Here is a 24,306-nt window from a genome sequence, read left to right as displayed (position 1 = left end):
GTCTCACTAATTTGCTTAGGTCTTTGCTAAATTGCTGGGACTGGCCTTGAACTAGCAATCCTCCTGCCTCAGCCTCCTGAGCCACTGGTATTACAGGGATGCTTCCAAGAACTCTTAACTGCAGATTCCAGTCTCTAAACTACCAGACATGGCCCACCTGTTTTCAGTGTGCCTCAGATTTGTCTTAAAATACCAACAACTGTATATTCCATATCCCCTGTTGGTCTCATAGATTGGTTCATACAAAATGCCTTGTGCAATAGAAGTATTTTTAAAGTGGGTTAAAAGTATACATAATCTTCCATATCTAATGATATATCTGTAAGTTGAAAATGAAATTTCAAGAGAGGGTAAACCCTAATATCGTCTTCCTCTTTATCTTTTAAAAATGTCACAGTCTTCCATTTCTAATTCAGAATGGTTTTTATCACTGCTTCTTTTTTCTTTTTCCTCCTGGTTGTGACTGGGTTCAGGGCCTCACACATGCCAGGTGAGCGTTCTACCCCGAGCTACACCATCTCTTCCTTAACCTGCTAGTGGCTTCCTGTAGACAGCACAGTTGCAGGGTGTACACTGAGTGTCATGGGGACCAGCCCTTTGAACTATGCTTTATGAGGTGTTTTTCTAAGTATTGTCAGCCTCCGTTTCTCTGGGTCTCACGTGCATAGATTCAAGCAGCTCAGATAGAAAATATGTTTTAAAACAATTGCATCTGTACTGAACATTTACAGACTTTTTTCCTTGCCATTATTCCCTAAACAATATAGGGATCTGAGCATTCGTGGATTTTGCTATCTGAGGGGTCTCCTGGAACCAACCACTCACAGATGCCAGGGGATGACTCTATTTTTATTTATTTATCTCAATTTTATTTTGGTCTCCTTAATATACTATGTCCGTAGTTATCTTTCTCTATTTTATCTTGGTCTCCTAGACTCTTCTTACTCCTCCAAACTTCTTCCTTCATCTGCTACTATCTCTGTTGAAAAGATCATTTGTTGGAAGAAGTACTCATTTTCAGTGAGTAGGGCAAAAAAGGCTTGTGTTGTGAATTTTTTCTGTTTTTCTTTCTCAAGCCAAAGAACAATAACGTGTGATCAAAAGATGTTGTTCCTGGAGACAGACAGGACTCCTAAATATCGGAATCTGGTTTCACTACAGGTCCCATGCCTGCTGTGCTGGCTGGCCACTAGGGTGTACTTGGCAGTGAGGGATTCCCTGGCCTGCAGGCGCCCCAGACGTTCTCCTGATGGAGTTATACTCTCTTCCTCTTGGAGCACCATTTTCCCACTCAGAACTCTGTTCTTTTTGTTAGCTACAAGTAGACTTCAGGAGGGAGGTTTATTCTCACTGATTGCTAGCTTTTATTGCTGAATCAAAATAAAGATTCTGGCATTTAAAATTAAATCTTATGACCACAGGGTATATCCTGTAGAAAAGAAGGGAAATTTACAGTTTGTACACTGAGAGGCATGACATACGAATATACCTAACTTATTCTAGTTACATACCCAGCTTGTAGAATATGTTCACAGATCCCTAAACATTAATTTATAAAGACTTTTTAGTGTTGGCTCGCCAGAAGTATCAGTGAAAACTTAGCTGATGTTCATTAAGATCACATAAGGGACATTTTTGCCGTTATTATTTAACCTTGTTCTGCAACCCACCCCCCCCACCCCCCCCCACCCCCCCCACCCCCCCCCCACCCCCCCACCCCCCCCACCCCCCCCCCCCCCACCCCCCCCACCCCCCCCACCCCCCCCACCCCCCCAGTGCTGGGGATTGAACCCAGGGCCTTGTGCTTGCAAGGCAAGCACTCTACCAACTGAGCTATGTCCTCAGCCCCATTGTTCTGGAATTTCTAAGCAATACGTTAAAAAAAAAAAAAAGAAGAAGAAGAAGAAAGAAAGAAAGAAAGGAGCAACTTTGGGGAAAAAAGAAAAAGAAAAAAGAAAAAGATATTTTATTCTATATACAATAAGAATTGGTCCTCTTAAACCTGTGATAAGCAAGAATTGGGGAATAGTTTTAAGTAATTTGTTGTACTCATAAAACAAGATTCCCTTATGCCAAGTAAAACTTCAGTTCAGGTATATTTAATAATATGGAAAACTTTGCTTTTTGTGTAAGAAGTCAGGAGGATAGGAGGTAGCTCTCTACATATAGTGAAAAAAAGTTTATATGTTTTTTGATATTCTTTATGTAAATTACTTATACAAAGCAATATATATATTCCTTTGAAAATAAGCATTTTCATATCATATACATATAGCAATTATATGTGCAGAAAAAAGATTAGAACAAAAATGTATACCAAGATCAAAATTCTAGGATTTTATTTTATTCTGCATCATTATCTGTAATATGTTTGCAATAAATGTATTAACTTTTTTTTTCCGTACTGAGGATTTAACTTGGAGATACATTACCACTGAGCTACATCTCCAGTGCTTTTGATTATTATTATTTTAAATTTTGAGACAGGGTCTCAAAGTTGCTGATGCCCCATCAACTTGCTGAGGCTGGCCTTGATCTTGCTTTTTTCCTGCCTCAGCCTACCAAGTTGCTGGGATTATAGGAGTATACTACTGTGCCCCTAAAGAACATATTAACTTTTTAATAACTATTATATGATCATTTTCCTAATACCATAATTTCTACAATGCAGTCAGTGCCTCTGTATCCATAGGTTCCTTATCCCTGGATTTAACCAATTGTAGATCCAAAGTGGTTGTGTTGGTACTGAACATGTACAGACCTTTTTTTCTTGTCATTATTTCATAAGCAATATAGTATAACAACCATTTACACAGCATTTATACAGTGTCAGATAGTATAAATGATCTAGAGGTGACTTAAAGTAAATGGGAGGATGTGTGTAGATTATATGCAAATGCTGCATCATTTTTACATCCAGGACTTGAGCATGTATGTGTCCTTACTGATAACAGTGGCCCACCTTACCGCCTAACGCAGCACTCAGCAGCCAAGAGTAACAGATGTGGTTCACAAATGACATTAACCTGTTCAGACTGAAGTTGGTTTTTATACACGCGCTGCGTGTGAACACCCGCCTCATGCCAGGCACTGCGTTAAGCACCAAAGCCTGCAGTGAACAAGTCAGACATGTTACCTGCCTTATGCTGGAGAAAGGAAAAGATTTGGAACAGATGACACTGTTGTGTTTTAAGTCATTTGTCTCAGTATTTCTAGTACCGAATACCATATAAATTTATATGTTTGTATTTTACTTCCATGAAGCTCCCTTTTCAGAACTGGTAGAATCAAAGGGAAGGAACCACATTCTGTTGGGGCTCAGGGACTATGTGTTTACAGAATATGTTAAAATGTTAAGGGAGAGAAATTTATTTTTGTGAATTATGTAAGCAAGTGTCACTTCTGGTGTTTATTTGTAGCTATTAAAATTTTCTTGACTACATTATATCCATTTATGAATATGTCAAAACGATCTCTATATTATACAGAACTATAATGTACTTATAAAAACATTACATATGTATATTATTCTTTGTGACCCTTAATGTCAGTGTACTCTGCAGTAGAACCTTTTGAAAATTTTGCTTATTTCATTGAGAATATGTTTTATGTTTTTTTTAGAATGCATCATCGACAACAGCTTACAGTAGGAGTAAGAACCTGTGGGGTGTTTATGAAGTTTTAGGGGAGATCTGGTTTTTCCTGTGGCAGAGGCAGTGAACCTACACTCAATTATTTTATGACCATTTTTAATATACCTTTCTAAAATTCTCTATAAATTTTTCAGTGAGGATGAAAAACTATTTCAATTCAGAAGTAACAACTAATTTATTTTGCTCCCGTATTTGACCCACTAGAATGGTGGCTAATGAAGTACGTGTGAGGTAACAAGAGCCTTTGATGAGCGATGGTCTCTTCAGTCTATACCACAAATACCGAATATTTACAGCATGCGTGGCTACAGACCACAGCTGGGATTTCCTGACCACACAGACCTTACTGCCTTCATCCATGGGTTTCAAGTAGCGTGTGACCATGATTATGTATGTGTACATTCATTCAGCATGAGTCAGATTTTATTAAGATTTAAAGGATTGACTTTGTGCTTCATTTTGCCAAAGGTAGAAATATAAGTCTCTTTCAATCTTGGAAAAGGCAGAAGTTGTCAATCTAAATAACAAACAGAAAGCTCATTGACAGATAGGGAGTTTATTCAGAAACAACACTGTAATGGGAATATAGTAAGCTGCATGTGTATTCAAGGATGTTGAGGCAGGGGGGAGGTTTTTAAAGGCAAAATGGGGAGGATTACTGAAGTTTGTTGTTTTTGTCTTTGTTTAGTAATAGCTATAGGCTATAAAGGTCAATGACAAGGATGCATCCATCCAAGGATGGACAGGCAATTTTTGTGTAGACGTTCTCGCAGAAGTGTTTTTTGTGAGGTTGCAGTAGCCTGTGTCCACAGTTGTGGTCCTTGCAGTCTTTTGTGAAACTTCTTGTTCTTGGGCACAGGTACATGAGATTCCCCCCACCTTCACAACTTCTTGGCTTTATATATTTAGTTGGTTAAGTTTGACATAAGTGACTCCATTTTCATTTTGACAACTTTCATAGGTGTAACAATTTTATACATATAAAAATTTTTAAATGTCATTAATCATAGAATATAACATAGCATTACATAATAAATTATTTTCAAATTAGTTTATAATTTGCTGTGTCCCAAACTGCATTTAAGTCATACCATTTGTTCAAGGTTCACCTGAGGTCCCTACGTCCTCTGAGAGGGTGACTCCTTTTTCCAGTGCAACATCCTTTGGTACTTGATAGTTGAGACTGTATCACATATCTGTTGCCTCTCTACACACACACATACACACATGCACATTCACAAGCACCTATTTTTTTATGTGCTTAATAAAAACTTTTATTCAAAGTACTTAGTGTAACTCAGTACCAGTTTTATAAGAAGTTACTATTTGGCAATTCTGAGCCACACTGAGAATTTCCCAGGGTTTTTTCAGTCTTGAGCCATATTATTGAGATAATAAAATAATTATAATAAGCCTTAAACTGGCTACTCTTGCCAAGGGGGGATTGCTTGCTGAACTGACTATAAACAGGACAGCAAGAGACTGTAAATGGAGGCTCTTGCTAGAAGTTTGAGGACACACACCCACAGTGGTGATAATTGGTTGCAGCCATTAAATTACCCCATCATATGATTAATGCAATTACCACTTATCACTATACTGCTAATTAACTAATCACTTAGAGCTGAACTTGAAAGCAAAGAAGTCACAAATTTATTAATACTGTAAGCACATTAATTTTATTTCATTTCATTTCATATTTCTATAGACAACCTTTCTATGTATTTTAAGAACTTAACCAAGGATTTTTTTTTTTTTGCAGGCGGGGGAGGGGACTTGTATCGAGGGTTTTCAGTTGACAGGAATTTTCTGCTACCATGTACTTATTCTTTTTTAATCTTTCTTCTCTTTAGTATTATGTGAAGTCTAGATAGTTGAATTGGTAAAGATTTTCATTTTCTGTTGTCATTGTAAGGTTGACTTAGAAAATTGTTGTAAACTAGGACTGGGATGTTACTGAGTGGTAGAGTGCTTGTCTAGCATGTACAAGGCCCTGGATTCAATCCTCAGTCACACACACACACATACACACAATATTTTTTAATAAACTAGTTTTGAATATGTTTTATTTGAGAATTTTAATCATAGGAAGAACGAAAAAATTATTTTCTTAACCTTACGGCTTTGCTTTTATCTTTTAGAATAAGTCACTGATAAATATCTTTAAATTTGAATAAATACTTTCCCACAGACTTTTTTAAAATCGATAAGCACTTGAGAAATAGTTCTTATTCTCTGAATCAATTTTTGCCTTTTACCCATGAAATAAGTCTTCTCACTTTTGATTAAGTAATTCATGGTTTTAAAATATAACTTTGTTGAGATATAATGTACATGTAATAAAATGCTTCTATTTAAATCTATGTGAATTTTGAATTTATATACCTTTGATCCCACAACAAATATCAAAGTAAGGAGTGGTTCTCTACCCAAAAAGTTCTTCTGTACCCTTTTCCAGAGAATTCCAGCCCCCCACAGCTGCCCCTCAGATGCTAATGATTTGATTTCAGCCCCTGTAGTATAGATTTATCTTCTCTAGTTTCATGTAAGAGGAACAATACAATGTGTATTCTCCTATCTAGCTTCCTCCTGTCACCTACATGGAATATATCACTGTACAATTTTTTTTTTCATTGAATAGTCAGAATCTTGTTGATCTACTTACCCATGATTGGTCTAATTTTTTGTTATAAAAATATTATCAATACATTGTAAGACATGCTGCAACATAATGTTCATACATCTCAAAACCATTAACTAACAGTTAACCCTAATGGTTATTATTGCAACTATTATCACTTTTGTAAATTTTCCTACCAGCTTGATTTTTTTAAAAAGGTACAAAAATGCAGTTTTGGGTGCTGAAGGTGTAGCTTGGTGGAGCACTTGCCCAATGTGGATGAGGCCATCCCAGCACGACCAAAAGGATTGTTGTTGTTTTGTTTTGTTTTGTTTTGTTTCATTTTTTAAGTAAATCTATAAGAAATATAATCACTTCTGTATAATGTAATTTTCTTTAAAAACTACTCTTACAAGTCTGCTTACTATATTTGAGTTGTCTCATTCTAAGAACTTTTTTCCCTGTTAAGATGTTTATGATCTCCTCTGTAGTGAATATTTCACAAAACTTTTCTGCTGAAGTTTTTCTTGGAACGGATTTCTGGCCTTGATATTATTGGAGATTACATTAAGAGATTTCCTTTTTTCTTTTTATGACCTTAGCAAGTAATAGAATTGAGTGGATAATAACATTTAATTTCTAAACTTTGAGTTACTTGAGCCTGACTTTGAGTCATGATTGTGTAACCCAGAAAGTTATTTAATGTCTATGAACCTTTGTTGTTTTTTTCCCCAGTTACTAAAATGATAAGATTAGGTGTAAATGTGACCTAGCACAATATTACCACATAAGTTGTGTTATTTTCCCAAAAGATTACTAATTTATTGTAGCAACAAGCAGTGCATACGTTTCCCTGTTCCACCCGTCGTTAAGTTGATAATTCAGAAATGTTTTGCTAGTTTGATAGAAGTGCTCTCAGATTTGCTTTCATTTGCACATGTTTGATTTCAGGGAAGGTAAACATTCTCTGTGGGTTTGCATTTCCTCCTAGAAGTGCCTGCTCTGGTTTTGTCGCTCATGCTCATGCGTCTTTCAGGAGAACTTTTAATTATGTCTCCCTCCCATTGTTTGTCTTCTCCTTCTGGCTTTATTGCTTTTTCCCTGTAAAGAAATTAAACCATTCACGTTTTTAAATCTCCAGTTGTTTCCTTTGCAGTTTCTATTGTGTCAAAGTGGCACATGGCTCCGTTTTTTTTCCTGACCTCCGGCTAGTCATGGTCCAGTCCCCTTCTCTGTGCAGCTCCTTGTCATCAGTGTGCCAGCAATTCTGTCCTCAGGGTGTGGGGGCAGATTCTTGTTAACAGCCTTTTCCTCAAAAGAACATGCTTCTGAATCACAATGGAAAACAACTGAATCTTAGATCTGATTCAGAAAACACCTGGCTCAGTTGTTTAGATACTTGTCCTGGTAACAAAGTCCTGGAGGCGCCCATTTATTTTTCCCAAAACAGCATGTGTTAACTTCCACCTACTATCCTGAGGCAGGGACACAGTCATAAACATCCTTTGGAGAAATTAAAAATAGAGATGTGAGGACTGTCCAGGGGAAACAGATCCCGGTCTATTCAGATTTTCCTTCAGTATCTGTTATACAAAAGAAAAGAAGGTCCCATCTATGGAGTTCCTGGCCAAGAATTTTATTCCACCTGTTTGGCCCCTCTGGTATATAACCATCAGGCAGGGGCCTCAGTTTACCCTGGAGTCTCATCAGGTATCACCACCTTTGCCCCCCAAATGACAGCACCCCCGCCCCCCGCCAGTTTCATGTTAAGAAAGCCGTGTTGGTTATTCTTCGACATCTGCAGGAAACAGTCCCATTATCACTGTCATTGTAGTGTCTCCTTCAGGTAATTTTTTGTAGCAGAAATACAGGGCTTATGTGTACGGCATATATTTATTTTATTCCATCGACTGGGCTATCTCTGAGCATTCCAGGTCCTTTCTTTATCCTTCTTCTTTCACATGGATCATTAAAAGTGAGTGATTACTCATCTTCACTTGTTTTCTTGCCTTAAGAGCAACACCTCATAATTTTATCAAGCCATGAATATTTGTTCGTTTTCTTCAATGTCAGGATCAACACAAAATCACATGTATCTGTGTGCTTGCAGATGGCAATGGAGGTGATGCAGTTCAGCAAGGAGGAAGTGCGGGAGGTGCTGAGGCTGCTGGCTGGGATCCTGCACCTCGGGAACATCGAGTTCATCACTGCCGGTGGGGCGCAGGTGTCCTTCAAAACAGGTGAGGCTGCCTGCCTTCTGCCTCCCTCCCTTCCTGGAGTTTGCCTCTTGGAAATTAAACCTAGAAATTGACTGACTGACTTGTACAGTAGAGGTTTTCTGACCCCTGGATTGAGAGCTGTCGACCCTTTTTCTCTTTTTGGTGCTGGGGATTGAACCTGGGTTCTCGTACATGTTTGTGCTGAGCACACTCTGTCACTCTTTCCCCCCCACCCCAGCCAAATAGCTGAAGACATTTAACTGTACCTGATGAAGTGTCAGCTCGTAAAGGGTCAGGGCACATGAAAGTGACCACTGATTGGGAGGTGTGTCCTTGTTTTCCTTCTGACTAAGAAAGAAGGAAAATGGGCCAAGTAAGTTGCAATAGGATCAAGCAGGACTTAATGTAGGGAAAATATTCCGTCAGGTGGACTTGAGCTTTGCCCTGGTTTTTAGGGGGTTGGGTAGTGTAGCAGTTAAGGTCATTAGTTTTCCAAGCCAGAATGCTGGGTCCAAAACCGAGCTTTGCCACAAGGTCTGGCCTTTGTTGTTAATCCCCCAACCCTGGTAACTTCTCACCTCAGAGATATATTGTCAAGATAAAATGAGTTCATATACAGAGAGCTGTATGTCAGCCTTCATTTTCCTGGAGTGGATCATTTACTGGTGTTTTAAGTACTTTCCTGATAGAAGCAGTGGGTGGGGAGATAGAGGCTGGCAGCTGTAGGAGTCCTGAGTCTCTTGAGGAGTCCGGTCTGTAGGTCAGTTCTCAGATGTTGATCCCACCAGCTTCCTCCATATCCTCAAATCATGGAATCCCAGAGAACTTTTTTAATGTGGGTTATGTGTGTTTAAACATTAGAAATTAGAACAAAGGCATTTAAAAAGATTTATTAATTCCTTTAAAAATAAAAATAATAGACCCGTATCATATTTAAATAAATGTTTTTATTTAAAAGACTGTCTTCCCAAATAGAAAACCACTGTTCTGAGAACAGTTACATTATATTACCTTTTCGCATTGCCTTTAATAATAAAGATGTCATTGTGTCTTCAGTGTCTGACATGGTAAAGGACAGCTTCTCATGCCTGCTTCTTCATTGAGTTTGTTCAGATGCTGATGTCATGGAGTCTTTTAAAAACTTCTCAATACTGATGAAAGAATGAGAGTGGGAAAGCAAGTGATATCTTATTGCTGTTAATAAAACTAGTCTCAAGCCTCTGATAGGACTTTGGGGACCCTGGACCCCAAGAGTTGCCAGCCTGCACATTGTGCATGCATGAGGTTCTTCTATGCTACTAACCTAGGATCCACTAAGGGAGTGAATAATTTGGCAATAAGAATGTGTTCTTACTGGACACGGTGGTGCACACCTATAATCCTAGTGGCTCAGGAGGCTGGGGCAGGAGAGTGTGAGTTCAAAGCTAGCCTCAGCAACTTAGCAAGGCACTAAGTAGCTCAGCGAGACCCTACCTCAAAATTAAATTAAATTTTTATAGGCGAGGTTTTTTTTTTTTTTTCGGTGCTGGGGATCAAACCCAGGGCCCTGTGCTTGGAAATTAAATTAATTTTTTTAAAAATTAATTTGTTTCTAAAAGGGGCTGAGGATGTAACTCAGTGGTTAAGTGCCAAGCCCCAGTACCAAAAAATATATATATATATATTTATATATATTCTTTAATTTCTGCCAAAGAGATTCAGGAATGTTTTGCTTTGTGGTGTCATTGTGTGTAGTTAGCTCTGAACCTATTTGAGGTCCAGTGACTAGCTGTGGTTCCACTTGTGCCATATACTTTGCTTTTAGCTCTGGGCAGGTCTGCAGAGTTACTTGGGCTGGACCCAACGCAGCTCACCGATGCCCTGACCCAGAGATCCATGTTCCTCAGGGGAGAAGAGATCCTCACGCCTCTCAATGTTCAGCAGGTACATACACTTTGCCATCAAAGCTTGTCTTAGAAGACACCCCTGGGGTTTCAGATCGTGGCTTTCATTCACACAGTGACTGAGATTGAACCATTTAAATAACTTGGCTCATGGTCCACATGTAGAAGATATCCAAGTTTGGGTATTAGAGCAAGCTGTTGAATTAATTCCTAAGAGACATTGTGGTATAGTGTTTACAAGGACAGGCCTAACACAGAGCCCCTGAGTTTGCAACTTTGTCCTTCCACTTACTAGAGTCCATTCGTGGAAAATATATTCACTGTGCCTCAGTGTCCTCCTCTGTAAGTCAAGGGTATTATTACACCTAATTCATAGGATTCTTAGGAGGGTAAAAATAGTAAATATATGCTAAGTATTTAACGGCTCATTCAGAATAAGCTCTAAATAAACATTAGCCATAATAACGTGTTGTTCCTGTACATGAAGACAGTGCAGCAGGGCATTTCTCATTGCCTCTGCTGCTCCCTTGAGCCAATTTATATGTACTAGCCCTTCTGATATGTTTCTTAATTGGATAAGTAAAAATGTTAATCATATCATGAAGAAAAACTTTATAATGTGTATAAAGTAAAAAATGAGAAGATGAAAATTTTAAAACTCAGGTCTTAATCAGTGTTTTAAACCTGATGAAATGTGTACCCATACGTGTAGACTCAGATTCTTTCACATAACTGAACATATACAGTTGAGCTTGGAATCCTGATGTTTCAAGGAACTCTTGGGAGAATCGTACTATAAAGTCAGTGAGTTTATACTTTCTTTAGATGTCTGTTCTTCCTGCATGGTGTGGAGATGCTTAACAGTGGGGGTCCAGGTCCTTCCTCCAGCAGGCTTGGGTAGCTGGGACTGCAAGGTCTCTCCCGCAGGCAGTGGACAGCAGAGACTCCCTGGCCATGGCACTTTATGCACGCTGCTTTGAGTGGGTGATCAAGAAGATCAACAGCAGGATCAAGGGCAAAGATGACTTCAAATCTATTGGCATCCTTGACATCTTTGGATTCGAAAACTTCGAGGTAGGCTTCCAAAGAGTGGGACTCGTGAATCCTATTCTGTTCTTTGAGCAGCTGTGATGCGAATCTCTTGAAACAGACATCTATATGTTCCTCTGTCAATTTTTTTTTCCCTTTTCTTCACTTTTACATGTAGTGGTGAGGGCACTAAAGATTTTGTTGAACATTTCCCTTCTCAGGTTAACCACTTTGAGCAATTCAATATCAACTATGCAAATGAGAAACTTCAGGAATACTTCAATAAGCATATTTTTTCTTTAGAACAACTAGAATATAGCAGGTAAGCACCTGCAGGCTTCCATTTCAGTTATTTATTTTTAAATTCGCTCAATCAGATAGTTTACAAGTGCATTTTGACTTTACTCGGCCCTTCCTCATCTCTCCACAGAGAAGGACTAGTGTGGGAAGATATCGACTGGATAGACAATGGAGAGTGCCTGGACTTGATTGAGAAGGTAAGCGGTCGTTGAAGAATAGTCACAGTCCCAAGGGTGTCCGGCTGGGCTGATTCATATTTATGGGAACAAAATAACTTGCACGAACTCGTACATCAAAGATGTGAATGTTTGGAACACAATGGGCCATTTGGAAGCGTAAATGTAAATGTGCGAGGTTGAATTTAAATACTTGGCTGCTTCAGACCTATTGTTTCATTGAACTCGATGTTTTATCATCGGCAGTGTGTGAATTGGCTTCACGTAGATCTTAGTCAGTGGCAAAGCCTTAACAGGCTTATCCAGGAGTAGATTGTCCAGTTGTAAAAGTCTGATTCCCAAAATTGCATTGGCTTCCATTTTTAAAAATATTTATATGGAATTTCAATTAATGGGTTTTCTTTATGTTTTAGTATTCAGAATTTTTTGATCCAAAAAGTTACGTGCTTTTTCTTTTGACCACTGGCTCCATAGAGAAGAGAAAGAAGCTCTAAAGTAGTTGGAAAGATGAGCATTCAACATTTGATTCATTCATCCTTTTCCTTGCCTCCCATAGAAACTTGGCCTCCTAGCCCTCATCAATGAAGAGAGCCATTTTCCACAGGCCACAGACAGCACCTTATTGGAGAAACTGCACAATCAACATGCTGTACGTCGACACTGCCAGTTCTTTATTTCTGAATAGCTTTTCTGCTCATGAAGATAATACACAAATGTATCTTAGCTCAACTGTTCTTCCCACATTTTATTTATTTCTCAAATGAAAGCTTTTCTCCTCTAATTCTAAACTGAATAAGATGAGATTTGGGGCTGTTTGTCACAATATTCCTAGGTTTATTGTATGAGTGGAATACTGAAGCGTTTTAACCTACTGTCCTGAGGCAGTGGAGAGGTAGGTGCTTCAAGTGCGTCTTGTGCTGTGTCCACAGACAGTACGTGTTGGCCATTACAGTTGTTTTCACTGCCCATTGTGTGTGGTCTCTAGAAGTTCAAGGAAATCAGTGAGTGAAATAAGGCATTGGTATCTTTTTTTTTTTTTTTTTATTAGAATAACCACTTTTATGTGAAGCCCAGAGTTGCAGTCAACAATTTTGGGGTGAAACACTACGCTGGTGAGGTAACTTCTTATTAAGATACTTAATAATTTGAATAACTTGTGCATTTGGTATTAAGAGAAAGTAGTAGTTTCAGAAAACAGTCATAAATTTATTGAAATGATTTTTTTTTCACAAGTCTAGCTTTTCAGAGGTGCTTCTTGCTGGGTGTAGTGGAGCATGCCTATAATCCCAATGGGGGAGGCTGAGGCAGGAAGAGCGCAAGTTCAAGGCCAGCTTCAGCAACTTAGTAAGGCCCTGAATCAAGGGCTGGGGATGTGGCCTGGTGGTTAAGCACCCTGGGTTCAATCCGTGGTACTAAAAATAAATACATAAATAGATAAATAAATAAATAAATAAGTTGTTTCTGACCTGGAACTTTTCTGTTGACCAATTTGCCCTTCTCTCTTATTTTTTTGCATTATTGGGGATCGAACTCAAGGCCTCACGCATGCCAGGCAAATGCTCTACCACTGAATCACTTTCCCAACACCTCTTTTATTTTTTTTACAACTAGGTTCAGTATGATGTCCGCGGCATCTTGGAGAAGAACAGAGACACATTTCGAGATGACCTTCTCAACTTGCTAAGAGAAAGCCGGTATGTCTCCTCTGTGATGTCATTAGCAAGCAAATTAAAATTTGTACAAATGCACTTGTTCATGAATACAGAACATATTACTGCTGTGGAAACACTTGTCTTTTCCAGACAATATTTCATCAATAAAATGAGACAAGAGATATAAAATAATACCAGTGACTATCATTTAATGAGATGTCAAAATAATAGCAAACTCATGAGTTATGTACTTTGATTGATCCCCTTATGTAGATGAGAAAACTGAGGTATCAAGTAGTTAAGTGACTTGCCTAAGACCCCTCTGCTGGTGACCACTGAGCTATAGAGCTTTGTTTGGCTCAGAAACCTGAGACCTTCATCAGTCAGACCTCCTTTCTTCACTTTGAGCAGTATGTTCATTTCAGGCTTGGTATTGTAGGATCCATATGTCTCTTGTAAGCACAAGAGGTTTCAATAATATTAAGCAGTTATTAACTCAGCCAAAATTATACATTTATTACACTTTCACTTACTGACTTATGAATTATGAATTCACACCATTAAATCAACAGTTAAGGAAAATATACAGAAATTTTAATGGTTAGTTTAGCTGTTTGTAGGTGTAAAACCAGGAGGCTTCCTATTGTTAGCAGGCTTTGTGAGAAGGCAGGAGTTTAGGGAAAAGCCTAGCCTGAAAGCTTTTGATAATGTGTGGGATCTAGTGTGGATCTATAGCAAATACATTATTTTTTTTTAAAGCTATTGAAATTGCCCCACATCACTTTAAGCTTTTTTTTTTTTTCCACACAGAAATACATTTTTGATATCTAAGGAAGGAAGTAGCACAATTGTTAAAAAAAAGCTATAATACTTTTCAAAATGTAAATACCAGGTGGCCGTCCTGTCACTTAGCTAGTGGCTGTGAATTGGGGTGAAGGGAGCCAGGCTAATCTGTTAGCTGAGGGCTCAGAGTTTGAAGCATTTGGTCTTCGAACTTGTTTTAACTCTCCTCTGAGAAAATTCCACTGTTGATAACATTAACAGTGATTTTCATTTTCAGATGAGTTTTCATACCCAGAAAAAAAATAATGCTTTAAAAACCACAGCATGCTGTCTGTTGGAGCAGTTTGAAAAGATTTTAAATGATACATTTAAATAAAAGCTGCATATTGATTTTAAATAGAAGCAGTTTGTTAGCGTGGAAAGATCACAGGCCAGAAGCAGCTGGATGGGGCACGGCCAGTCACCTCTCTGCTAGCGCTGGGCCGTTTTGTGATGGGGAGGAGCTTGGTTTTTCAGTCACACACGTCCTTCTGCAAGCTGAAGGCTTGGGTTGTTGGCTCTCTCCATCCTTTTGCCTCTGAAACCTTTTAATAGAAGCCAAGTGTTTCTCCAAGAGGTCCAAGCGCAGTTGGACCCAGCCTCGCAGAGCACCTGGGACACATGTGAAAAAATGCCGCGGCACAGCAAGACCTGGAGAAGCCCCAACATTGCCACCTTGGGGGATGTGGCCCTTGTCCGTCCTCCCTACCTTTCCTGGTGACAGAGAAGCCACCAAACTCCTCACTATAGCCCATGTCTTCCATGCAAGGAGGATGAAAAATTATGGGGAAACCTTTTTATTTTATCAGTAGTGGCAATGGAATTTCTAGAACTTCTTAATAGTAATGACAATGACAGTTAACGTCAGCACTTACCGAGTGCCAGGGACCATGCTCTCAGCCTTTTGAATTTCGTCTTCACCTCAGCATTAGGAGATGAGCTCTAAAATGATTGCCATTTTCCTGATGAAAAAACACAGAGAGAGAGAGAGAGAAAGATTCATCCATGTAGTATAGCTACATGGTGAGGTAGGGGCAGGATCTGAACCTTAGTCTGCCTCGGTCCAGATTTAGTGTTCCTTGCATCTTTCCATTCGTTAACTGGTAGCATCTTCACGATGGTGTGAGGGCAAAACTCTTCATTTCTGTGGTTTTGCTCCCACAGTTTGAACCAACCATGGATTAAAAAAATGGGGGGAAAATTGCATCTCTACTGAATGCGTACAGCCTTCTCTTGTTGTTATTGCCTAAACAGTATAGTTCAACAATGGCATATACACGCATTAGGCACTGTAAATCATTTGGAGGTGATTTTAAGCATCTGGGAGAATGTGCATAGATTCTGTGCAAATACTATGCCATTTTACACGAGGGACCTGAGCATCTTGGATTCTGCTATCTACTGGGGTCCCGGAAGCAGTCTGTGAATCTGGAGGGGCGACTCTGTCATGCCCTACGGGTGAGGAAACCTAGGCTCAGGTGCTACTCTGGAAAACACTCCCAAGTGGGAGGCCAGCAGGATCACTGTCCACTTCTCTGCAGCGTCTGCTACTCTGAAGGCTGGCACGGTTTTTCAGTGCCTGAAGCTCTTTGGCAGTGGTTAGTTTAAAATCCTTGGAAGCTGTCCTTAGCTCTTCCAGGCCTCAGAGTGCCACTTTCAATTATCAGTGGGAAAGTGCACCATAATTACAGTAATCGGGCAGCTAATAATTGGGTGTGTGCCTCACGATCCTGCTCTTCCCTCGCACAGGTTCGACTTCATCTATGACCTCTTCGAACACGTCTCAAGCCGCAACAGTCAGGACACCTTGAAATGTGGAAGCAAACACCGGCGGCCCACAGTCAGCTCACAGTTCAAGGTTAGTCTCACTGGGGCTCGTGCGAGTTCAGTGTTGCCATGATTTTAAGAACCAAAAAGAGGAGTCAGGTGTATGTAAGGACTGCGGGAATATTTGATTTTCTTTTCTTTTATATCATGCTTTTAAAATAGTCTTTTAGAAACATACACTCCTTGGGTTGGGGTGTAACTGAATGGTGGAGTGTGTGCCTAGCATGCTTGGAGACCTGGCTTCAATCCACACACACACACACACACACACACACACACACACACATATGTATATAAACATATATAAAATATACACATTTTTTCCTGAAGCAGATGAAAACATGTTTTTTTTATTATTTTTTCCCCTTTTTTATTTTTATTTTTACAGACTGCATTTTGATTCACTGTACACAAATGGAGTACAACTTTTCATTTCTATGGTTGTGCACGATGTACAAATGGGGTACAACTTTTCATTTCTATGGTTGTGCACGATGTAGATTCATACCATTCGTGTAATCATACATGTACCTAGAGTAATGATGTCTGTCTCAGTCCACCATCTTTCTTCCCCGCCCCTCCCCTCCCCTCATTTCCCTCTACACACTCCAGTGCTCCTTTAAGCCCAAGCTTTTGAAATAACAGATCTCCTGAAGAAGGTCTGTTTTAGCCAGGCACAGTGGTGCACATTTCTAATCCCAGTGACTCCAGAGGCTGAGGCAGGAGGATCACAAGTTCAGGGCCATCCTGTGCAACTCAGACCTCTCAAAATAAAGAATAAAAAGGCTTGGTAATGTGGTAATATGCCCCTGGGTTTAATTCCCAGTACCACACACCAAATAAAGAAAAAATGAAGTTTTGTTTTATCATCTTATTTGTATTTAGAAGCTCCTGTGAAAATAGGTTATTTTCTTCCCATGTCTGAATGTCTGATTTTTCCCAGGTATGTTTACAGTATCACAACTAGATAGAGTGAGCAAGTTCATATTTAGATAAGATTAATGTCAGTTACCTTGTCCAGATGTCTGGAATTCAAGGAAAATGATTCTTATTTGCATTTTAAATGCATAAGCATTTTATCTAGCTTAAAAGGGAGAGCATAATGAAGATATTGCCCTCACTTACTGTCTGTTTTGCCCTTAAGTGAAAATCCCAGTGTGAAGGGAATGGAGTTGGTCAGTCAGCTGGCCTCCCTTTGGCTGCTCACACAGGGATGCTCGGGTGCACTGTGCGCAGCTTTCCTACACTGTAGGTGGAGGCGAGCTGCCACACCAGCATGCCAACCGTCTGGGTGGTGCAGTGGGAAGAGCAGGTGTGACCCAGATTATGTATAATAATAACATAATAAGCACAATATACATGTAACCTAAGATACAATAATAACAGCCGCGTATTCTGTGCCGCCCATCGGGCTAATTGGTTTATATTCGTTGTCTGGTTCACTGCTCACGTAACCCCATGCATGCATGTTATTGTCCCCATTTTACTCACGATGAAATGGAGGTTTAGGGCAGAGCAGATCCACTTGGGCCCATAGAGTTGAGTTGGACCTCAGTATGTCTGACTGGACAGCCTGACTCTTAACCTTCCAGTGGAAATGCTTTCTCTCTCTAGGGTGCCCTGTTCATTTGCCTGGAGTGTCTTAGAAAGCTTTTTGAACATTTGGGACTTGAATTGGATGAGGAACGAAGGAAAAGGGGGGGTGGTCTTCCAGGTGGAGACCAGGACAGGAGAGTCTGGAGCTGGAGTCAGGGATTAGGTCTTCCCTCTGAGGCTCTCCACAGACAGGGGCCTGTGACAGTGCACCTTGACACCAGAACATAAAGAGCTAAGAATGCCAGGATCTTTGTCCTTATAGAGATCCTAAAGCTTCTGAGTAGAAAAGGACTTGATGAAGTCTGTAACTGTAAGAAAAACTGTAAGAAAAAACTGTAAGAAAAACTGTAAGAAAAACTGTAAGAAAAAACTGTAAGAAAAACTGTAAGAAAAACTGTAAGAAAAAAGAGTATGAGGGAAAAACGATAAATTTAAAAGAGAAATAAAAGATAACATCAACTGTGGTGCATGAACCATTTCATTCTGATGCAAAAAAGAAAAAGAAATTTTAAAAATTATAAAATCTGAGGCAAAACACATTTTAAATGAGAAATGTTCAGCCATTGCACATTTTAATGTTTATTTTGATGTTAATTAAAGAATCCATCAATCTTTTTATGTGAACTAATATTGGATTGATGTCTTAAAAGTGTTTGGCCTTTAATAATACATACTGAAATATGGATGGGTGAAATAACAGAATGTTTAGAATTTGCTTTTCCATAAGTGGCAGACCTAGTGTACAGAGACACAGGGACCAGATGAAATGAGATTAGCCGTGAGCTGAAGATGGAGAAGAGGACTGGTGACACATTGTGTCTGCTTGAAAAATGTGAAAAATCGTCCATAATAAAACAACCTGAGAAAGTTTAGCAAGGAGAATTACAGACTAATGTAAAGTCTGTGTGCCTGGTGATTTGAAGGTTAGAGTGAGAGATTATGGCTCAAAGACCAGCCCAGTACTGTCCTAGGCTATTTTGATGGAAATAATGAGTTTGGAGAACTAATTGTTGTGAAAAGTAGATACTGCTCAGTTTTTCTGTGTTAAGCATTGAAGGATCCCAAAGTTGTTTTTGGTTTGTTGACAGAATGGATTTTTTTTTGGTACTAGGCATTGAACCAAGGGGCCCTTAACCACTGAGCCACATCCCCAGCCCTTTTTTTTTTTTTTTTTTTTTTAAATACTTTAGAGGCAGGGTCTGGAGGAGTTACTCTGGGCCTTGCTAAGTTGCTGAGGCTGGCTTTGAACTCACGATCCTCCTGCCTCAGCCTCCCAAGCCACAGAGACACCACTACACCCAGCCAGAAGGGTCTTTTAGAAAGGTTCTGCTTCAAAGGAATTAATAAATACATTTTGTTTTTATGGAATAAGTCCAGCTGTAATGAATTGTAATATCTTTTGCCTTGTTTTACATTAGCATGACATAATTAAAAATGAAAATCTCTTAAGTTATTCCTATGATTTGTATCATTTTGTTTTTTTATCCTTGTTTCCAGTAAGTACATAGGATGTTGAGAAATGTGAAGTGAGCTAATAAGAGACTACATCAGCACGTATCCTTTCTTTTTCTAGGACTCCCTGCATTCCTTGATGGCAACATTGAGCTCCTCCAACCCCTTCTTCGTTCGCTGTATCAAGCCCAACATGCAGAAGGTACGATTCATGAGGTATCAGGCTGTCTCTTCTTCAAGGACGCAGCCTCCTGGGGCGGCTGCTCACAGATTTGGTTTCTCCCAAGTTCTTTCATTTCAGATGGTTGGAAACGAATATGATATTCTTATAACCTGACTTAAATGGAAAAAAAATCCCCTTTGTCCTCTGAGCCCATTGGTCTGCTTTTGAACGATGACTTTAGGCTTCAGGGAAGTCTGTTTTAAAAGGAAACATTGTGAAGCCTTTGCATTTTTCTTTGGCATTTGGATTGACATTCTTGGATACAGCTCCAAAGTACAGTCTACCTATTTGGAAAAAGTTCTTGGTGATTTTTTGGTTGTGCTTGACTTACTGTTGTTGTTTTTGCTTTATTGTTAAACATGATGAAGAAGCTATAATCTAAGTAGCAATGCTGAATTTTAAGTTTAGTTAAATTAAAACCAATTCAAAGACACCATATAGGTCATTGTAACATAAAGGCTCTTCAGTTGTTAATGATGGAACCCAGTTAGAAACAACTGGGGAGTGAAAAAGGAGAAGGTACCTGTTTTTTTAAAAAGGGTATTAGAAATGTGTGGTTACTAAATCCAAGGCTAAATGGGTACCTTGCCTTGAGGTGTTATTAATAAGTTAATTTTGATTTGGCAGACAAGCCTCTTAGAAACCTTTCTAAAGGGACAAAAAACCTTCACGATAGTCATTTCAAGAACTCCCTCATATTAAAGAACTGCCATCATGAGGATTAGGATGAGAAATCTGACCTGGACTTTCTCCCGTGAGGCTTGGGTTACATTCTGGTAACTTTGCTGATACTTCATCTTATTTTTTATATTGTTTACTAATTGCCTCTGACTTAATACTACTCTGATTTCTCAATTGTAGTTCTCAGGTGTGTATTTACAAGAACCACAGTGTCAAATTCCCTCTTGAGAGGCACAGGTGGGCATCTCTCTAGTAAACCTCTTGAGTTTGTTGCCTGTGAGGTGTGAGGGCAGGAACCTGGCCCCAACAGGTTTTATATCCAAGATTTGAAATGACTAAATATATACCATTTTATAGTTTCAAAGTAACATCTTTCCATTTTTCAAATCTGTATTAAAATGTTTTAGGTCATAGCAAAAAAATGGCAGCATAATATACGTAAGGTTTTTTGGACACAGTGTTAGAAATTAATAGGTAGAACTTTTTCACGTCACACTGAGTCGTGTACACTGGTTTGTATTCCCGTTGCTGAGCCAGGTGAACCTCAGTGGGGCATGTGTGTGCAGCAGTGTGGACGGGCTTGGCAAGTCAGGCATACACGGCAGGCGCTGCTTGATCTCTGTCCGAGTTCTTCCCTGCTTTATGGCAGGGTGATAATACCGTATTTCTCAGTCTGAAGACTTCACCACCGGGTGCATCTTACAGTTTCTAGGGAGCCTGGTTTCGGAGATGCTCTGTTCCTTTCTTCCTGTTATAACCTACAGTCTTGCAGTTTGCCAGTGGTTGGCATCTGAGATTCGGTGAGACAGGAACATGTCCTGGCAGTACTGTGCTGAGGATAGAAATTTCAGTTTGAAAACAGACTCGGTCCTCAGGGGCTTGGGTTTCATTCTTGGATGACATGGAATTATTTTTTTCCTTTAAGTTGTAGCAGCTTTTGAAATTAGGCCTGCTTGAAAACACTTAAGCAGTCAGAATATTGAAGAAATTACCTCTGTTTGATGTTTATTTTTCCATGCTAAGGTTCGATTGTACCCAGTTGCTTTGGATTTTGCACTTTTTAAAATGAGCCAACTCAACCTCATGTTCCCATTTATATTGGCTCCTGGCCCTTCTGTTTTCTGACTTCGAGCACACACTAATTAATAACACACCAAGAGATGGGCTGTAAAAAATGTCTTGCTGCCATTTTAAAGGCACCCAGAAAGTGAAGGCTCAGGCGCAAGAGCTGACTTGTCTGAGTTCTGAGATGTAGGTGTGATTTATAAGTGTCAAGATGCTAATTAGAATAGGGAAATACTAAGCTATGCATCAATTAGCATTCATTTGGTTCCATTGAAAATATTCTTACTGACGTTTATGTTCCGTGAAGTGTGTCTCAACAACCCGCACTTGCAGTTTTTTTGCCAATTTCTTTAGTCCAAAGATTTAGTCCAAATTTTTCTAGAAATTTTTATAGGAAAAACCTTGCCTCCCCCTGTGCAGCAACAGGGAAGGTGAATTTCAGGCGGTGGAGGAGAGTCTCATCTCACCCCATGTCCTCCTCCAGCTGGCTCATCCCTGGAGCTTGGGGACCTGTATTCAATTCTAGGTGAATGTAGGTATTTTGTGCATCATTCAGGAACAACAGGTAATGAGTTTGGGAGGATTCTAGAGGGTGTTGTTTTGCTGAGATTCTGTGGCCAAAAAAGAGATAAGGAAAACAGCTCTAAACTCTGTGGCTTGAGAGCTATGGCTTTAGAAAAAGAAGATTGCTACTTCGGTGCTTTTAAGAGCAGGTAGCATGTGCAGGATTCATACACTGGCCCAGCAAGTGGGACCACACAGCCCACAGTGTGTGTGTGTGTGTGTTTTGGAAGGAGACTGTAACTGAAATGCTGGAACACATGTCAACTCAACTCTTAACATGTGGCCTTGTCTTTATAAACAGCCTTTCCCTGATCCTGGGCATTGTATCAAGGGCACCGTCTCTCACCTCTGAGAAATCCTCCTGGCAGGCACCGAGTTAGGACGGGGATAGAAAACACACTTGCCAACAGGAGGAAGTCTGCAGCCGGTCCTCAGGGTCCTCAGGATGGAATCCTCCATGGAGCTTAAAATCTGCTGTTCACAAAGGGCAGACTTCTCCACTAGGTGACTTTTGATTGCTGATGTGGCCTTTCAGCCTTTATTGTGATTTGCTCAGGTAGGAGCGGTGGCTGGCCCAAAGTGCCCCCGCTGACCACAGGTTTCCAGATGAGAGCAAACCTGCTTGGCCTCCTCAGAATCTCTCCCCAGGGGCGTCCCTGGCCTGTGATCTCTCCCCGCCTAGTATTTTAGCACATAAGTTCTAGTCAGAAAAGTCTCTCATTAACATTCCTCAGAAAAACCCTGAGGAGGTTCAGGACAGAATTAAAGATGGGAACAGACTGATAAGTATCAGAGAGACCTGCCTCTGTGGGAACCAGTTGTCTGCAGTTGCAAGCAGAGAGTGAGGCCAGGCCACTTGCTGCAGAATCACTGGGCCTGCCTCCCGGCTCCCTTCTTCCTGTAGGTTAGGTTTGGTGTGACTGGGACTCTGGTTTGAGGAGGGAAGCATCCTGGATTCCTTTAACTTGACATAGCAATATCCTGAAAGATTCTGTCAGGTCTCCTCTGCGAAAGGGACTGGGGTCACCTCCGTTTCCCCAGGGGTGGGATCTGGTGGAGGAAGGCATCCAGCAGAGGAGGCCTCCTGGAATAAGGCTCTCTTCCGAGGGAAGAGTGGGGCCGCGGTGTCCCAGGGGAGGCTGCAGATCCAGCTCCAGAGAAGGGCAGCCAGAGGTGGCGCAGGTAAACCACGGTCCTGCTTGCTGGAAAAGGAAACCCTGGGAGGAAAGGAAGCTGGAGAGAGTGAGTGAGCCAGGCCGAGGTCGAAGGTTTTGAGTTTCCTGTCTCCGTCCTGAGACCTGAGGACCCGTAACCCTCTCATGGAGATGAACTTAGTGTTAGTGCCTTTTACCTAAAAGAATCCTGGTGGCCCTCTGTCATGATGTTTTCTTTTTTTCTGTTTTTGGCACAGTACTGAGGATTGAACCCAAGTCGCCCTACTGCTGGGCTACACTCCCAGCCCATTTTACTTTATTTTGAGACAGGGTCTCACTGAGTTGTCCAGCTGGCTTTGAATTTGTGATCCTCCTGCCTCAGCCTCCCAAGTTGCTGAGATGATAGGTGTGCGCCACGGTGCCTAGCATGATGCTACTTTTTATGTCGCACAAAGTTCCTCATTTTGACAAATCCTCGTGATGACACATGGGAATTGAGAGCCTGTGCAGACGCCGTGGAAACACGCACCTTTGCTTCCAGAGGTGTGATAACGTGATGAGCAGGTCCCATTAATCCAGCACACTTGATCCTGGGAATGGCAGGTGCTGCCGACCATTTTTTTCCTCTAGGTTTTTTGTTTTTGTTTTTAAACAAAAACATTTCTTTAAAAATTCTGATAACATCCTGGCATGTTTCCTCCTTTGAATTTCTAGTCTTATTCTTCTGTCTTTGTCTTCTTTCATGCCTCTTATTTCTAGCTTTACTGAGCTTTTTCCCAGCAGCCCTTTGCACTGGATTTAGGCCTTGGTCTCTGCACCCTAATCCTGTATTGTGAATAAAGTGGGCCAAAGACCTGACCCAGCCCTGCTCTGCAGGCCTGTCTCCTGCTGCCTGTCCTGCTGCACACCTCAGCCGTGGGCTGGCTGTGTGCGCCCTACACCTGAGCTGTTCAGAGGGCATGCCGTGCAGCTGCCCTGGTGGGTGAGTGCCCAGCTCTGCCAACATAAGGACGTGTGTGCTGTCGTTAATCATCACCGCCATAAGTTCTGTTCTAGTTATATAGTTTGTTTGGCATGTTTTTCCCTTATGATCATCTTTGACGTGTGTGGTTGGAAGTCACCCTAGGTGTGCACCAGTGCGTCCACTTTGGGGCAGCATCCTTAATATGTACCAGTCTTGCATGTTAACAGGTTACTTCACCCCATCTGCACCTCTCAAGTGACCCCTTCTCAGATAGGACAGCCCTTGGGTTGAACAGCCAAGCACAAGCCGGGTGCAGGGGTGAATGGTTGTAATCCCAGCGACTCGGGAGGCTAAGGCAGGAGGATCACGAGTTCAAAGCCAGTCTCAGCAACCTTCTGAGCCCTAAGCAACTCAGTGGGACGCTGT

The 24,306-nt window shown here is 40.6% G+C and overlaps 1 protein-coding gene across 1 annotated transcript in view; it reads left to right on the top strand.

Annotated features, from left to right (window-relative positions):
* Window positions 1-24,306, top strand: part of Myo10 (myosin X) — a 204,935-nt gene that overhangs the window by 111,266 nt on the left and 69,363 nt on the right. Inside the window, exons 10-19 of the mRNA XM_047555005.1 lie at window positions 8,384-8,513; window positions 10,297-10,415; window positions 11,303-11,449; window positions 11,626-11,726; window positions 11,835-11,901; window positions 12,437-12,529; window positions 12,929-12,997; window positions 13,492-13,574; window positions 16,104-16,212; window positions 19,351-19,431. Coding sequence (XP_047410961.1) covers window positions 8,384-8,513; window positions 10,297-10,415; window positions 11,303-11,449; window positions 11,626-11,726; window positions 11,835-11,901; window positions 12,437-12,529; window positions 12,929-12,997; window positions 13,492-13,574; window positions 16,104-16,212; window positions 19,351-19,431 — 999 coding nt within the window. The remainder of the gene's footprint in view (window positions 1-8,383; window positions 8,514-10,296; window positions 10,416-11,302; window positions 11,450-11,625; window positions 11,727-11,834; window positions 11,902-12,436; window positions 12,530-12,928; window positions 12,998-13,491; window positions 13,575-16,103; window positions 16,213-19,350; window positions 19,432-24,306) is intronic.

The sequence above is a fragment of the Sciurus carolinensis genome, chromosome 6 (assembly GCF_902686445.1).
Source record: "Sciurus carolinensis chromosome 6, mSciCar1.2, whole genome shotgun sequence".
NCBI classification, from domain to species: domain Eukaryota; kingdom Metazoa; phylum Chordata; class Mammalia; order Rodentia; family Sciuridae; genus Sciurus; species Sciurus carolinensis.
Note: the sequence above shows the minus strand (reverse complement) of the source record. Positions and strands in the feature narration are given on the sequence as shown.